The sequence below is a fragment of the Elaeis guineensis genome, chromosome 13 (assembly GCF_000442705.2).
Source record: "Elaeis guineensis isolate ETL-2024a chromosome 13, EG11, whole genome shotgun sequence".
Taxonomy (NCBI): domain Eukaryota; kingdom Viridiplantae; phylum Streptophyta; class Magnoliopsida; order Arecales; family Arecaceae; genus Elaeis; species Elaeis guineensis.
The window spans coordinates 2568067-2585579 of record NC_026005.2 but is presented as its reverse complement, the minus strand read 5'-3'; the positions used below and the strand labels follow the sequence as shown (position 1 = coordinate 2585579).

Below are 17513 nucleotides of genomic sequence, written 5' to 3'. Positions count from 1 at the left end.
TTATCTGGCTTGAGTCATTGTTTCAGGAACTTAGCCATCCCTTACATGGTCCTCCAATTCTATGGTGTGACAATATTGGGGCCACTTATCTGTCGGCCAATCCTGTTTTTCATGCTCGCACGAAGCATGTCGAAATTGATTTTCATTTTGTTCGTGAACGTGTTGCAAGACATCAACTATCTGTTCAGTTCATCTCCACCCAAGATCAGCTTGCCGATATTCTCACCAAGCCCTTGGGTACCTCCCGTTTTAGGTTCCTAAAGGACAAGCTGAAGATTCGTGCTCTCGATTCTTCATCTTGAGGGGGTGTATCAGCACACAATCATTCCAACCCAACATTCTATTTTGGCTTGCAGTCTTATTTGGCTCTTTCCTATGTTTAGTAAGTCAACACATATTCATATTTGGCTGGCACTCCTATTTGGTCTTTCTCTCTTATTTGGTCTTTTTCCTTGTTTAGCTATTCTACATTTGGTTTCTCTTTACTTGGTATGTAATCGAGATATTCCTTCTTCTTGTAATTGCTACAATAGCTAGACCTTGTAATCTATATATACTCCTATTGGAGAACAATGAAATGTAAGAATTAGAAATTATCTTCAATAAAGATATTACCTTCTTTACTATTGTATGGAAGAAACTATTTTGAAATTATAATACCATTTGGTAGGTGTTGCATGTTTTGTGGGGACAAATCCTATAAATGTGCAGCTATTTCTTGCACGCCTTACTTGTTCTGGTACATCAAAGTATGATAGTGGCACAGTTCAATGTTGCATGATGTACCTCCTCATCATAGTTGGATGGTAGAAGCCACCTTTAGGAGTAGCAATTTATGAACTAAACTATCAAAATGACCCATAAATAATCCTTTTTAAATAGTTTCAGATTTGACATAAAAAAATTCAGAAAATAAATGGATCAACCAATCTATACTTGTTTGTTAAAGAAGTTAGGTTTAAGTTTAGATCTTTGATATATTTAACCTATTTTGACTTATTCGGATCATGACCGGATCTATTTAATCTATTTAAGATATATTTAATTCATTTAAAATCTATTTTACCTATTTTTATCGCATTTAACTCAATATATCTAACCTATTAACTCACTTAACTTTTTTAACCTATATAATATCACGCTACTTGTTTAGTAAACCACTTAAATGGATTTGATTAGTTGGGTTATTTTTTTAATAAATAAGTTCAGATTTAAATTTGTGATCTATTTACAAGTTTTTGACCCCAATTTGTGTCAAATCCGATCCGAATCTAAAAATATGATAATATATTATTATTTCTCTTGTTATAGTAGGTCAACTTCGTTGCTGTCGAACATCATTTCAATTTAAGGAGATTATGAGGACAATTAAGTTGCATATCATGAACCTGACTGGGTGGAGGAAGACTAATTTTGTAATCTTTAGATTTAGTATCCATTGCCATCCATCCGTAAAACAAACGCATGTTGTGCAGTCACCTTATATCATAAGTACCTACATAGATAATTGTGATATCAGATGCCTGGTTAAACGCATGAACATAATGACCTAAGTTAAAATAGCCTGAATTTAACTTCCTAGCTACTAGAATTTTGATAAATTTTGAAGCCGTCAAGTTAGATATAATGGAGGGGTAACTTTGCCATTTCATTTGAAACATCAGCAACGTTGTAACAGAATTGAAAAGTCAACAAAGTATTTTTTTATTATTTTATTTTGAGATAAGCTTCTGGAAAAGGACGCCATTGGTATAAAAGGAGATTCACATTTTTTTCTATCCAACCACCGACGGAATCAGAAGAAAACTTCCACACAAGAAGATAAAATGCAGAAAACGCTATCTTTTGGCAAATTTAAAATAGGAAAATGTAGTCCACTCACTGAATTGAACGGAGGAGATGACCAACAGCATTCTGTTCAATCTTATTTTCCCATCTACAATGGGCACTCTCTGTTATGGAAATCATTTCCCCATTTCCAGAAGCGCGATAGACGCTATTGAACCATTTAACAATTAATTCCCATCAATGGATCAATTACCATATCCCCTTCTCCATTCCCATCACCAGCCCTTTTCCTAGCATCCAGAAAGGCTTGATCAGCTGCCATTGATGAACTTCACCGTACGTTCCATCAGCTCCAAAGCTTTCTCACAGCTCATCTTCATAAAATGGAACGCGTGCCCCTCCCCCTCCGACTCGAACCACTCCAACTCGCCTCCCCATCCACTCCTCCTCACCCCTTCGTAGTACGCCCTCCCACTGTCCTTCAAGCCATCCTTCTCCGCCGCGCACACCAGTACCTTCTCGCACCCCAATCCCTTCAAGCTCGGCGCCGCCTCCGCCAGTGGGTTCACCAGCGGGTCGTCCATTCCAACCGTCCCGGGACAAACCAGCAGCCACAGCCCATCAATCTTCTCCTTCAGCCCCTTATCCACCAACTCCGAAGGGTACGGTTCCCTCCTCAAGAAGTAGGGATGGACCAATACCAACCCTCGTACCCTCACCCCAGGTCCGAGCTCCGCTGCGCCAGCGCGCAGCGCCATGTGATGGGCTATGTTTCCACCCGCGCTGCAGCCGTCCAAAAAAATGGCCCCAAAATCTCCATGCTCGGCCAGCCACGACTCAGCGCCACCGCCCGCAGCGTGGGACATCACCCACTTTAGCGCCGCCCAGGAATCCTCGTAGGCTATAGGCAGTGGGTGCTCCGGGGCCAGGCGGTAGTCCACCGAGACGGCGATGACATTGGCTTTGGCCACCAGGTGAGTGAGGTAGTGGTGGGAGGGGGGATCGAAGGCGGAGCCCATGACGAAGCCTCCGCCGTGGAAGTAGACGTAGATTGGCAGCTTCTTCGGAGCGGTGTCACCGAGCTTGGGGAGGAAGAGGCGGACGGAAACGCCGGTTTCCGGGTCGATCACGACGTCTTTGGAGGTGACGCCGGTTTCCGGGTCGGCGGCAGCGGGGATTTTGTTCGTGACGTAGAAAGCAAAACGCTCGATGCGGCCGCTCTTGTACTGGCGAATCAAGTTGGGGAATTCGAATTGGATTTCGGCGTCAGGATCCATTGGGTTGGGAGGCAGCGATGAAGGGGTGAAACCAGCTCGGATGATAGGGAGTGTGGAGCGAGGCTTGGTGTTCCTGAAAGGAGTGATTAGAATGATTTAAGCAGCAAAAAGAATGGAAGCCAATTATGAGGGGAGTGGTTGTCCCGAGATACGGAATTATCGGCCCGCTGCAGTGCAAGATGAGGTGTCCGGCGCTGGTTGGTTGTCAAACGTTCTAAATTTGGTGATCCCAACCGTAAAAATTGTAAAAAATAATATATAAATTAATAAATTTTATAAAATAATATATATTATGAAAGAGACGGGCCAACCGCTATCACACATCCAAGATTATGTGATAAGGCCACACCAATTATGATCCCAGAACCACTAATTCATCCAACCATGCAAATAAAGCCTGCACCTGATAGCCAATCAAATATCTGAATAACAAAAGACCAATTACGACTTGACGTGATCTCAATCCATGTAAAAAGGAATATCGTAACCGGCCGCAGATAAGAAAAATAGTTGATAATGGCACACCAGAAAATGAATATCCTCACTGCCTCAATCAGTGGATATGAAAAAAGCTCAACTGTCAACCATAAATCTCATAGCCCCAATCATGCCAAGTTGCATTCTCACCTCTATAAATACTAGGTATCGGTGACCCCTAGGTATGATGAAGGAAAGTCTCATATTATATTATCAAATTTCTCTCTCTTTTGTCTCGCCAGTCTCTTCTCAAAAGTTTGCCAAACTTAAGCTCAGAAGATTCTCATGGGATACATTTTAACAACCTCTGATCTTTTACGGTGGTTGCAGATTCGCCCCAGCATCACATTATGCTCCTCCAACTCCACCGATCATAGCAACTTATCTACCCATCTGTTTGGTCGGATTTTGAATGGCAGTGATTGTCACAGAGTATCATTTCAATTTACTGAGTTTATGAGGACAAGTTATACATTATGAACCTGACGCAGAGGAGGAAGACTAATTTTATACTCTTTACATTTAGTATCTCTTTTCTTTCTGTTGGGAGAAATTTTGTACGGACCTATAATATGAAGAAGTCTAAGATCCAAAACATCTCAGCTAGTAAGCCCATCTGCTGGGCCTTCGCTGACCCATCGTTAGCCATGGCTTTCATCGTTTCATTACCGACTAGTCCTCAACTTTCGTCCTATCGGCACCCTGCAATCTGAGTAGATAAAGACTTGCCGACTGACATTCGATAACACTCCTCCAAGATCATCGATGGATTAGACTGAAAAGTCATCGGTATGCTCGAATGATTAACTCAATCTGACCGGATAATCATTTTTCATCGATTATATCCGGCCGATCAATTTTTCACTGATGAACAGATTCCAGCTCAGAAATTTTCCACCTGAAGATGGTATAGAATAATCGACTCATGATCGTGACTCAACAGTCACCGATCTACTGACACCAATTGGCACACTAGTTCAAAATTCAACATCTGTCAGGGGACAGCTATCACAAAGTGGATAATGCAACCACAACCACCATATATCAAGAGTTTCGAATGATAATTCTGTCACTATGCACAAATTATGCCCTAATCGGATACGATCGCATTAGAGGGATTAGGGTCTAGTTATAGGTACTATTTTGATCATCTTAATAATTATTTGTTCAAGTTTATATACTATCTTTAAGATTATATTAAAAAAAATTATGGGCTACCATTTAAAATGAAGTTCAAATTCTTAAATTTTAATTGTATAAATTATTATGGTAAAAAGTATATATGCTCTAATTGTCGCTACTTGTTCACTGTTGTATGGAAGAATCTATTTTGAAATTATAATGCTATTTGGTAGGTATTGTATGTCTTGTGGGGCTTGTTACGGTCAATCTCCCCGTCGTCTGATCGTCGGGGTCGCGCACCTGCAAGAAAAATCCTCACTGACCGAAGATGCCTTCGGCGGGGACCCTCCGACGGTCAAGTCAGAGAGGAGACTAGGCAACAGTGAAAAATCAGGGGCTCAGTGGGGGGGAGAGAGAGAGCTAGAGAGCTCAAGAGCTTAAAGGCGCTTCAGAGAGCTTGAGAAAGCTTACCCATGCCTGTTGCCTTATCCCGTTTTATAGTAGAATACGGTATGGTCCCGCCATTAATAGTGCAGGCAATTGGAGAGTTGTCAAATCGTCGGGGGCTGTCAAATCGACGTGGGTTGTCAGGTCATTAACCCATGTCCTTAGCAGGACAACGCCTCACGACGGTCGTACGACATTTGGATGGCCTGACCGACTGTATGTCGGTATTCGACTGTCGGATCGTCGGATGGTGACTCAGAGACACCGTCGGCTGATCTGGTGCCTTGTGAAAGTCAGACATCGACTGCCACCCCCGACAGTGAGTCGGTGATATGGGTTCGGCCGCTCGACCGGTCAGAAACAGTGGGTCTGTTCGGCCGGCATACCTTCGATCGGATATTGTCGTCAGCCACTGTCGCCAGTCATTGTCGGAGTCGTCCGTCGGTCCGGTGGATAGAGTCGGGCGTCGGTCGGACCGATCCGAGGATAAGTCGGCGTACGGAGGTCAGTCGATATATCCCAACAGTTGCCCCCCCACTCCTAAGTCCGATGTCGTATTGGCTCGCGTGAACACGTGGGCGATGGCCTCGGACGAAAGGAGTGATTTTTCATCACGTCATGCCCCGACTCTAGCGACCATACCAATTGAGGATCCGGTGTCAGACGTCTCATTGGGAATGCAAACCGCCATCTCATTGAGAACGCGAACCACCGTCGGTTAATTAATTCCGAGATGCGGTTCTTCGCCACGTGTTAGGGGGCTATTGGGTCGGAACCGCTCGCGTGGATGGAGGCGACGTGGCTCGATCTGGGGCAGGTGCGTTGAACCGTCGGGCCAAGGAAGGGCCCAAACACTGCCACATGTCGACATCCGAAAAACCCTCGTTCGGCGTGCTTTCATCTCGACCATCGAAGGACCTTATATATATGCAGCCACTTACATCTAAAACTTCACTTTTTGCTGTAAATCTGTTCCTGACGTAGAGGCCCTGTCGAGTTGTCCTCTAGTTTCAGGTAGTTGTTTCCGTCCTCTTCCTTTGAAAGCTCTTCTCGAAGTTTTTTCTATTCTTGTCTCCTTGCATCCTTTCTGCTTTGGCATTTTTATTTTTGTTCTCCTTTTTGAGGCTAGCGTCATGGCTAGAACCTCTCCTCAAGAAAGTCAGTCGGAAAAACCGACCGACAATTCTCGGTCGACCCTGGAGGTGGAGGCTTTTTCGCTTTCGGGGTCGAACGTCGAATGGCTTAAGGAGCAGTACGGTATCCCAGAGCAGTTCGGACTTTTCACCCCTGGGGCTGAGGATCGGGTTAACAACCCACCTCCGGATCAGGTGGCCTTTTATGTCGAGGACTTTCGGGCAGGTCTTCGCTTTCCGATTCCGAAGTTCGTCCGAAATATCTTGGATTATTACGGGCTTTGTCCGGTGCAACTGGTGCCGAACTCAGTCCAGTTAATAATCAGCTTTGCTTTATTGTGTCGGCTTTTGTTGACCTTTCCCTGCATTTCTCTCTTCCAGGCGTTCTTTGTCCTCTGACCCCACCCGAAAGTCTGAGGGTAGTGGTTCTTCAATCTTCGGAAGGGTCTTTCGTTCATTATCAATTTTTCATCATCGATCCATGGGTGGAAGAATCAATTTTTCTTTACTTCTTCTCCGCTACCTTGGGGGTTCCCTTCTCGCTGAGGCGACCCTCAGACTCAGCCGAACGAAAACAGTCGGGTGGAGGTTGGAGACCGAGCGAACTTTCATCGACTGAAGGATGTGTCGGTGCCGAAGCAGAGAGAGCTCGTCACCAAGCAAGCTCTGTACGACGTTGGCCAAAGTTCGGTTCCCCGCTTAGGTACTATTCGGTCTGTCGATCGTCTTTTAATTTTTTCGTCCGTCTTCGGACTTGTACTGATCCACTGTTCAAATTGCAGGCATACCGTCGAGAGTGAGACTGACAGATGCCGACATTCGACAGCATGCAGCGAGGAAGAGACTGACGTCTGAGGCCGGACCTTCGCGACCCCCCAAGAGGCCTCAGACATCATCCTCGACCGACATTGCGACGGCGGCAGCACAGCCCGACACCGAACGGTCATCGGGCTTTGAACCGGTCATCGCCCTGTCGGTGCCGACGGTGCCACTCGAGGCACCGTCCGAGGAAGGGATGGTAGAGGGGCAGTCGAAGGAGTGTCGGCTCCCTCACCTATGGAAGAGGTTCGGGCTGAAGCACGTGAGCCCGAACGACCTGTGGCGGCTCCCGTCGCACCCTCGAGAGGAACTCAGTCGAGTTCAAGTTTTCCATCCCTCTCCGATCTTCGGACCTGGACGACTGATCGGGGGAAGGCTCCGATGGCGCCGGTGGATGACTCGAGATCGGCGGGCCGCGTCGCATCGTCCGATGTTCGGGTCCCCAAGGGAGTGTCGGCCTTGGCCAACCATGACTTGGCCAGGAGGTTGTGTCAAGCAACCATCCTCCCGACCGACCAGAAGCGCTTGAAGGGTCGGCCGGTGTCCGACATGCTTTCTTCCTTTTATCCGATCGTGATCCAGGTGAGCTCTTCTTCATTTTTTTCCTCTTCATTGTTATTTTTATCATTTCATTTTTCTGACGACTGACTTTCTACTTGCAGCTGATCTACAATATGTCCGAGCTGGAGGTCAGGTACCGGAAGTTCGGCGACATCCGGACGGCCTAGAAGAATAGGGCCAAAATCGTCGAAGCCGAGTAGGCGAAGCTGGTGGACCAGTTGAAGCTGTCGGTCGACCGCGAGGCCAGGCTCGAGGAGGAGATTTCCCGACTCACCAACGGCCTAGCCGTCTCGGAGGCCGAGCTTCAGTCGGCTTGCGAGCAGGTCCAGCGCAAGACCCATTCCATTCACCGGCTGCGGCATGAGCGGGACGGCTGCATCAGAGAGCTCGAGGCCGAGTGCGAGCAATTTTTGGTTAGCCTGGAGAATCTGGCTAAGGCCGAGGAGAACCTATCCTCCGCTCAAGCCGACGCCGACATAGCAAAAGCCGAGGCAGAGTCGGCTAAAGAGGCGCTGAGCCAGGCGGAGGAGGACTTCCTTGGCTCGGACGAGTACCGAAAGGAGCTTCTCGAGAGCAGCTTCGCCTCCTATCGGGTGAGGTACGAGGATGCCCGGGATGCGATTCAAAGTCTGCACCCGGAGCTCGACCTGAGCAGCATTGTCCCTCCGGGGTTGGAGGACCAAGCCGCAGAGGAGGAGGCCGACCCTGGGTCGATGGAGCGAGCTGTCGAAGGTGAGGTGGCTCCAACCTTTGGCCCCACTCCGACCCGAGCAGGTACATCGGTTGCTCTCGAACTCTCCTCGATGCAGGAAGTCGACTCCGACGAATAGTCGGAGTGTCTACTTCATTATTTTTGTATTCCTTTATTTTTATTTCGTCTTTTGATATCTGTAATCGGGCTTCATCCCAATTTTGTAACCAGGCTTCGGCCCAATTTTATAAGTCACTTCAACGAAATAAAATCAAAAAGTTTTCAAATTTTTTTCCACATGCAGTTCAAAGTGTTTGATTTGCCGAGCCATCCCCAAGAGTGTAGGTCGTAGCTCTGACATACCTCGTTAGGACGTTCGGTAGGATCCAGCGTAGCTGATCAAAGTAGTCAGTGGCGTGTGCCGTGCTAAGGGCAGTGCAAGCCCCGATCATAGGTCGAAATCCTGACTATCGTACAGGTTGCATAAGATCCGATGGTCGAGAGTCGTCCCGACTGTAGGTCGAGCGTGCACGTCGGGTCGGATGTTGGTCAATCCCCGAACGTGGCATGTCGACACGATCATTCCGTAGAATTTGATTGTCGAGTAGCATCCAACGTATTCGGATAGGATAACGATGATAAGTCGAATATCCGTTGTCTGACCCTTGATCGGGTGTGGAACATCGGGACGTATGATAAACGGTGGCAAGCCGAATATCCTTCGATCGATCGTGACCAAGTCGGTATGTCGTGAGTGCGACTGCGGTCGTCTTGGCATTTTGCCCTTCTTAGTCGAAGCTAAGTCGGCAAGTTAGCCAGCCGCATTGGTCGAGGCCCTTTGCCCTCAGAGGTGGAGGCCGTCGTAGATATTCTGTCCCTTCGATCTTTGTCGTAGAATCTAATAGTCAAGTAGTGTCCGATGTATTCGGATAGGATAACGATGACAGGTCAAATATCCATTGTCCGGCCCTTGGTCGGGTGTGCACGTCAGGATGTATGATAAATGATGGCAAGCCGAATATCCTTCGATCGGTCGTGACTAAGTCGGTATGTCGCAAGTCAAATATCCGTTGTCCGGACCTTGATCGGGCGGGTACATCATGGTGCATGATAAACGGTGGCAAACTGAATATCCTTCGACCGATCGTGACCAAGTCGGCATGTCGCAAATCGAATTGCGGACGTCTTGGCATTTTGCCCTTCTTAGTCGGAGCTAAGTCGGCAAGTTAGCCAGCCACGTTGGTCGAAGCCCTTTGCCTTCAGAGGCGGAGGTCGTCGGTTCGACGATTGAGCCATAGGCTCGACGTAGATTTGACGATCGAGACGTAGATTCGGCGATTGACGATCGAGCCGTAGATTCGACGACCGACGATCGAGCCATAGATTCGACGACCGACGATCGAGCCGTAGATTCGGTGATCGGCGATAAGGCTGCTTTGGTCGAGGCCCTTTGCCTTCAGAGGCCGAGGCCATCGTAGATATTTCACTCCTTTGATCTCCATCAAGATCTGTGCACGAGGAGTAGAGAAAGGGGTGTAGGAGTCATACCTGCGATGCATCGGTCTCGAACTCCATCGTCGGGGCGAGACTCGTCTATTGGTGGGGCCTGCTGGGTTCAGCAGGAGCCTAATTTTTCTTCCACTTCTCCTTCTGGTCCGTGCCCTCGGTCAGACATCGGTCGGAAGCTTCTTCGTCCGCGCGCATGTATTTATACGCATGCTCCAGTAATTCGGCATATGCCCGAGGGAGGACTTGTCCAAGGAATATGTGAATCTGGACCCCCTTAGCCCACTTTTCATGGCCGAGATAGCCATGTCTTCGTTAAGGTCCCGGACCTCAAGTGTGACCGCGTTGAATCAGACCACAAAGTGTCAGAGTGTCTCATTTTCTTCTTGTTTGAGGGAGAAAGACTGTCCGAGGTTCATGGCGACTTCCGGCCGGTGCTGAAATGGATCACGAAAGAATGTTCAAGCTGCCCGAAGGAGTGGATACATCCTGAGCGGAGATCGGAGTACTAGGCTCTGGCAGCTTTACGAAGCGTGGTGGGGAAGCCGATGCAAAGGAGGGCATCGGTTGTCCCTTAAATTGTCATGAGAGCCTTGTAGCTCTCCGATGGTCAACTGGGTCAGTGGAGCCGTCGTAAGGCTCCAGATGAGGCATTTTGAACCGACTAGGGATCGGTTCACCGAGGATAAATCAGGAGAGAGATTGGGTGGTCCGAAAGTCGATGTCGTTCGAAGACTTCTGACCATCCACTTGGAGCTGGAAAAGCCGACGGTCGATTTCTTCGAACTTACGTTTGTAGTTGCCCAACTGTCGGTGTTGAAAAATTTCAGGGGTCGAACCTCCCAATGAATTTGAGAGTGAGACGGACGGTGTCCGCGGCTGCTTCTCCTTCCTCGCTTGCTCCAGCTGGGAAGGAGAGGGATGCCGAGATCGGTGGGTGTCGCGCCATGGCCGCCTCCCCTTTCTCGATGGGAGTGCTGAGACGGCTGCTCTTGAGGAAGAGATGGAAGTTGACGCGGACGTCAGTGGCTGCTTTTGAACGGCATAGGGTGCACCATCGGCTATTCCACCGGCGGTTGCGGCAACTAGGTCAGTTGTTGTTGGAGGTTTTTGACCGCGTCCGTCAGAACGATCATTTGCCGCACGATCGCCGCGATTTGTGCCTCCATGGTCACCACCGGATGCGGAGAGCTGAATTCCGCCATGGAGGGTAAAGGAGAGACCTCTTCCCGATGGAAAGAGTACCTCGTCGATCCGATAGCTCTCGATTGCTGAGTCCTAATTTTCATCATCTCGAGAGGTTTTTCAAACTCTATGGTGCTCGCTGTCTTATCTCCGTCGAATACCCCTTCTTGGCGCACCAAATCTGTTGCGGCCAATCCTCCCGTCGTCAGATCGTCGGGGTCATGAACCTGCAAGAAAAGTCCTCACTGATTGGAGATGTCTCCGGCGAGGACCCTCCAACGGTCAAGTCAGAGAGGAGACTAGGCAACAGTGAAAAATCAGGAGCTCAACGGGGAAGAGAGAGAGAGCTAGAGAGCTCAAGAGCTTAAAGGCGCTTCAGAGAGCTTGAGAAAGCTTACCCATGCCTGTTGCCTTACCCCGTTTTATAGTAGAATGCGGTATGATCCCGTCATTAATGGTGCAGACAACTGGAGAGTTGTCAAATTGCCGAGGGCTGTCAAATCAGTGTGGATTGTCAGGTCATTAACCCATGTCCTTAGCAGGATAACGTCCCACGACGGTCGTACGGTATTTGGATGGCCTGGCCGACTGTATGTCGGTATTCGGCTGCCGGGTCATCGGGTGGTGACTCGAAGACACCGTCGGCTGATCTGGTGCCTTGTGGAAGTCGAACGTCTACTGTCATCCCCGACAGTGAGTCGGTGGTATGGGTTCGGCCGCTCGGTCGGTCGGGAATAGTGGATCTATTCGGCCGGCATACCTTCGGTCGGATATTGTCGTCAGCCACTGTCGGTAGTCATTGTCGGAATTGTTATCGAAGTCGTTGTCGGAGTCGTCCGTTGATTTGATGGGTATAGTCGGGCGTCGGTCGGATCGATCCGAAGATAAGTTGACATACGAGGGTCAATCGATATATCCCAACAGGGCCAAAGTCTATAAACGTGCAGCTGTTTCTTGTGTGCCTTACTTGATAAGATACATCAAAGCATGATAGTTGAATAGTTCAATGTTCCATGATGTACCTCCTCATTGTAGTTGAATAGTAGAAGCTACACTTAGGAGTAGCAATTTATGAAGTAACCTATTAATATGATCATAAATAATTCTTTTTAAATAAGTTTAGATTTGACATAAATAAATTTAAAAAATAAATGAATGAATCAATCTATATTTATTTGTTAAATAAATTAATTTGAAATTTAGATCTTTGATATATTTAATCTATTTTGATTTGTTCAGAGATGATCAGAGCTATTTAATCTATTTAAAATATATTTAATCGATTTAAAATTTATTGAATCTATTTTATCATGTTCAACTCAACATATTTGACCTATTAGCCCATGTAACTTTTAAATCTATTTAATATCATGCCACTTGTTCAGTAAACATCTTAAATGGATCTGGTTGGATTTTTTTTTTGATAAATTAATTAAATTTAGATTAAAATTTTGATCTATTTACCAACCATGTCAAGTTTAGATTTATAAATTTTTGATCCGATTTGTATCAAATCGGATCCGTATCTAAAAATATGGTAATATATTATTTCACTTGTTATAGTAAGTCAATTTCATTGCTGTCGACCATCATTTCAATTTACAGAGTTTAGGAGGACAAGTTGCATATCATGAACCTGACACATGCATGACCGTAATGACCTAAGTTAAAATAGCCTGAATTTAACTTCCAACTAGAATTTTGATAAATTTTGAAGCAAGTTAGATTTAATGGAGGGGTAAATTTGCCATTTCATTTGAAACATCAGCAAGGTTGTAACAGTATGTGTAATGCCAACAAAGTTGCAAGCTAGCCAAGCAGACTGCTTTTGCTTATAAAATGTTTATAAAATTATTATTTTATTTTGAGATAAGCTTCATGGATAAAAACGCCATTGATATGAAAAGTCATTCACATATTTTTTTTTATTCAACCACTGACGGAATCAGGAGAAAACTTCCACACAAGAAGATAAATTGCAGAACACGCTGTCTTAATTTTGGCAAATTTAAAATAGGAAACGTAGTCCACTCACTGAATTGAACAGAAGAGATCGACACCATTCCGTTCGGTATTATTTTCCCATCTATAATTGGCACTCTCTGCTGTGGGAATCATTTCCCCAATTCCAGAAGCGCTATAGAAATTAAGAGCTTCCGCTTTAGATGCTGAAGCTACTTAACCATCTAACAGTTCCCATCAATGGAGTCACCATATCCCCCTCTCCGTTCCCATCACCAGCCCTTTTTCCAGCATCCAAAAGGCATTCAGCTGCCATTGATGAACTTCACCGTACGTTCCATCAGCTCCAAAGCTTTCTCACAGTTCAACTTCCCAAGATGGAACGCGTGCCCCTCCCCCTCGGACTCCAACCACTCCACCTCCCCTCCCCATCCACTCTTCTTCACCCCTTCGTAGTACGCCCTCCCACTGTCCTTCCCGACATCCTTCTCCGCCACGCACACCAGTACCTTCTCGCACCCCAATCCCTTCAAGCTCGGCGCCGCCTGCGCCAGCGGGTTCAACAGCGGGTCGTCCATCCCAACCGTCCCGGGACAAGCCAACAGCCACAGCCCATCCATCTTCTCCTTCAACACCTTATCCACCAACTCCGAAGGATACGGGTCTCTCCTCGCGAAGTAGGGATGGACCAATACCATACCTCGTATCCTCACCCCAGGTCCGAAATCCGCTGCGCCAGCGCGCAGCGCCATGTGATGGGCTATGTTTCCCCCCGCGCTGCAGCCGTCCAAAAAAATGCGCCCAAAATCTCCATGCTCGGCCAGCCACGGCTCAGCGTCACCGCCCGCAGCGTGGGACACCACCCACTTGAGCGCCGCCCAGGAGTCCTCGTAGGCTATAGGCAGTGGGTGCTCGGGAGCCAGGCGGTAGTCCACCGAGACGGCGACGACATTGGCTTTGGCCACCAGGGGGGTGAGGTAGTGGTGGGAGAGGGAATCGAAGGCGGAGCCGACGACGAAGCTTCCGCCGTGGAAGTTGACGTAGATCGGGAGCTTCTTCGGAGCCATGTCATCGAGCTTGGGGAGGAAGAGGCGGACGGAAACGCCGGTTTCCGGGTCGATGACGACGTCTTTGGATGTAACGCCTGTTTCAGGGTCGATGGCTGTAACGACCCAGAAAAAAAAAAAAAAAAATAAATAAATAAATAAAAACAGAGGAATCGGGAGGAAGAAGACTCCCGTTGAGAGTCTTCTTCCCACCGTGAAAAGGAGTGGGGAATCCGAGTAAAAACCGGATTCCTCCTCTATAAAATCCTCTTTCCCCTTCCTTTAGGTTTTATCACGGGATTTTGAGAGATTGAGGAATTTTTTTCAAAAGGATCCGCGGGTTCTTAGATGGAAAAGAAAAAGATTGCCGGAGTTCTTCTCGGCTGCCGGAGCTCGAGGTAAGCCCCTCCCCTTCTTCTTCTCCCTCTTCCCTTTCTCCTCTGGCCCAAAGCCTCGCCGCCGGCCACCGTCTTCGCCGGAAAATCCATGAACAAAAAAAAATTCCTGTTTTCCGATCTCTTTTTGATTCTCGCCGGCCGAACTTTGCCGCCGGCCGTCCATTGCTCACCGCCGCCTCCACCTGTTGCCGGATCTCCGGCCAAGCCGTCGGAGCTCGAGCCACCGAGGGGGGACCTCACGGTCCTCCCCTGTTTCAGCCAAGGGAGGCCGCGGGAAGAAAAGAAGAAAGGAAGAAGAAGAAGAAAAGAAAAAGAAAAGAAAAAGGAAAAGGAAAAGAAAAGAAAAAAAAAAGGAAAAAGAGAAAGAGAAAATAAAATAAAAATAAAATAAAATAAAATAAAAAGAAGAAGAAGGAGAGAATTTTTCTCTCTCCTTCTCTCTTCTTTCTCTCTCTTTTCTCTCTCTCTACCTTCTCTCTCCAGTTTCTCTCTCTAAATTCTCTCTCTATTTCTCTCTCTAGATCTTTCTCTCTTTTTGTGGATTTTATCTCTCTAGAATCTTTCTACTCTCTCTCTGATTGCATCACAGACCCTAGGATATATTGAATTAAAAATATGAATGAATTGAGATTGCTTCGAAATTCGTGTAGTAGATCTGATCCCAGTCCGATCCTATTCAAAATTATAACACTTGATTCATATTGAGTCATCCTGATAGGATCTCTGATGGTCTCGACCATGATTGCCTCATCGAAAAGATACGAAGATTCTCTCTCCACTTTCTCTCTCTAGAATTTTCTCTCTCTTCATGAATTTTTTCTCTCTAAAAGTCTTATGGATCAGTGGAGGATCCAGATACTTAGATAAGTCCTAATTTGGTTAATCCTAAAAGAGATCCTAGATTTGTGTTATCAGATCGATTATCGGTAATTTTCTCCATATATGTGATTTTTATATTGATCAGGGTTATGAAGAGATGATTGTCTGCATATGATATCGAGTGGAATATCTTGTTAGAGAATTTATAAATCAAAGAAGAACATTGATTTCTGTGTTTGGATCAGTCACCGGTAAAGGTAAGAATCCCTGTACATGATCACTATTATATATGCTATTTTACTATTGGTCTTGCATCGTTGGTTTTTGCATTATCGAATTTGAGATCGATGAATTTATTATATCTGAGATACTGTTATTTGATTTTGAGCATGAGTATGTTATGTTAATATATACGTATCAGAGATTGATGGCATGATTATATGGATATGACATATCTGAATTGATCATAATGCAAGACAGAATTGATTGATGAAATCAAACACATAATGATTAAATGAAAAGAAAGAGATATATGGTATGGACTAGCCTTGTCATGTGGAACAGCCGGCCAGGAGCTTATGCCTGGGACAGCCCGCCAGGAGCTTATGCCTGGGACAGCCCCCACTGGCTTACAGGTGGATCAGCCGGCCAGGAGCTCATGCCTGGGACAGCCCGCCAGGAGCTTATGCCTGGGACAGCCTCTCACGGGCTTTGGTACGTGGGACAGCCGGTCAGGAGCTCATCCTGGGACAGTCTTGAAAGACTTTTAAGTGGATTCGATCCGGATGATGACTGAGGTATAGACTTGGATAGTCCAGAGCCAGAAAGAAAAGGTTAAAAATCATGTGATTATGAAAAAGAGAATGAAAGATAAGACATGAGATATTGTGAACAAAAGTGTTTTACCTGTTAACATATGATGATGCATCTATTTTGAAAGACAGAAAATTTATGAATGTTTGCATTATTTTGGACATTGAACATGAGATTTTATATATTATTGCTTATCCTTATTTTCAGACTATATTACTATATCAGTGTGATATGGGAATTCTTACTGGGGGCTGTAAAGCTCACACCCCTTCATCTTTCTTTTTCTTCTCAGAGTTGCAGGATGACTTAGATTGGCTATGACTTGGATTTACGGGTGAGCAGAAGGATAAATAGAGTGTCATAGTATCTGATCAGAGAATTGAAGGAATGTTAATTGTTATTATGCAAGTTTTATGAATTACTGTTGAAATTAAATATTATGGTTGATAAGATTGTAATGATTTAATTTGGCCTTGCATATTCTTTAGGGCTTGCTCTAAGGAGTGTGCGCCATCACGTATTCGACCCCAGGTGTTGGGTTCGGGGCGTGACAGAATGGTATCAGAGCTTAAGATATGATCATTAGAGATTATGATATAAGTGATTAGAATATTACAGAGTGATATCAGAGCTTAGATTATGATCATTGGAGATTACGATATAAATGATTTGGATGTGGTAGAATAATATCAAAGCTTAGGTTTAAGATCACTAGAGATTATGAAGAGATATTAAAACGTTATGTAAGATCAGTAGGATGTGACAGAGTAGCATCTGAGCTTAGAGGTTAGGTTACGTTTATTTGGAGACAATGATACAAGTGATTAGGATATGACAGAATAGTACTAGAACCCAAGTTTAAGGTCACTAGGGATTGTCATATAAATGATATCAAAACTTGAGATTATAATTGATAGAGTATGATAGATAATATCAGAGTTAAGATTATGATCATTAAGGATGTAATATAATGATATTACAGTTTAGGTTATGATCATCAGAAAATATGATTTAAGCGGTATTTGAGTTTAAGGTTATAATTATTCAGAATTATAATTCTAGTGATATCTGAAACTTAGGTCATGATCATGAGGAACATGATAGATATAAAAGAGAAGATTCAATATTTAGATTTCAAATCAATAGATATTAAGATAAAATTTATGTATAAGTGGCATATGAGATCTATAATAGAATTGACGAGTTATATCTTAGATTTCAATTAGTAAGGTTGACCTAAGTATGAAAAGAGTTGACCTTGGATTGAAGTGGGAGGTATTGATAAGTTATGTTGAGTATACTAGATGATTTTGGAAATATAAAACTTATATGATCGAAGATCATGATACTTTTTCTAATTTCGATGATAATTGACTGAGCATTATGAATTTTGGGACTTATCAAAGAAAGTTAATTAGGGTATGGTCTAAGAATAAATTACATCATATGAGAGAGAAATATTTTTGAAC

General features: G+C 45.4%; 2 protein-coding genes across 2 annotated transcripts; both read right to left on the bottom strand.

The window, feature by feature from the left end:
* Positions 1–1827: 1827 nt before the first annotated feature.
* Positions 1828–3264, bottom strand: LOC140853384 (probable carboxylesterase 12). The gene has a single exon (XM_073247943.1). It carries the CDS (start codon positions 3063–3065, stop codon positions 2100–2102), a length of 966 nt encoding a protein of 321 aa, XP_073104044.1. The 5' UTR covers positions 3066–3264; the 3' UTR covers positions 1828–2099.
* Positions 3265–12982: 9718 nt separating this feature from the next.
* LOC140853306 (tuliposide A-converting enzyme 2, chloroplastic-like) lies at positions 12983–14146 on the bottom strand (the record flags this gene model as incomplete). The annotated part of the gene is made up of 1 exon (XM_073247762.1): positions 12983–14146. A coding segment is annotated over one exon (873 nt), but the record flags the coding sequence as incomplete, so codon positions are not given.
* Positions 14147–17513: the final 3367 nt, after the last annotated feature.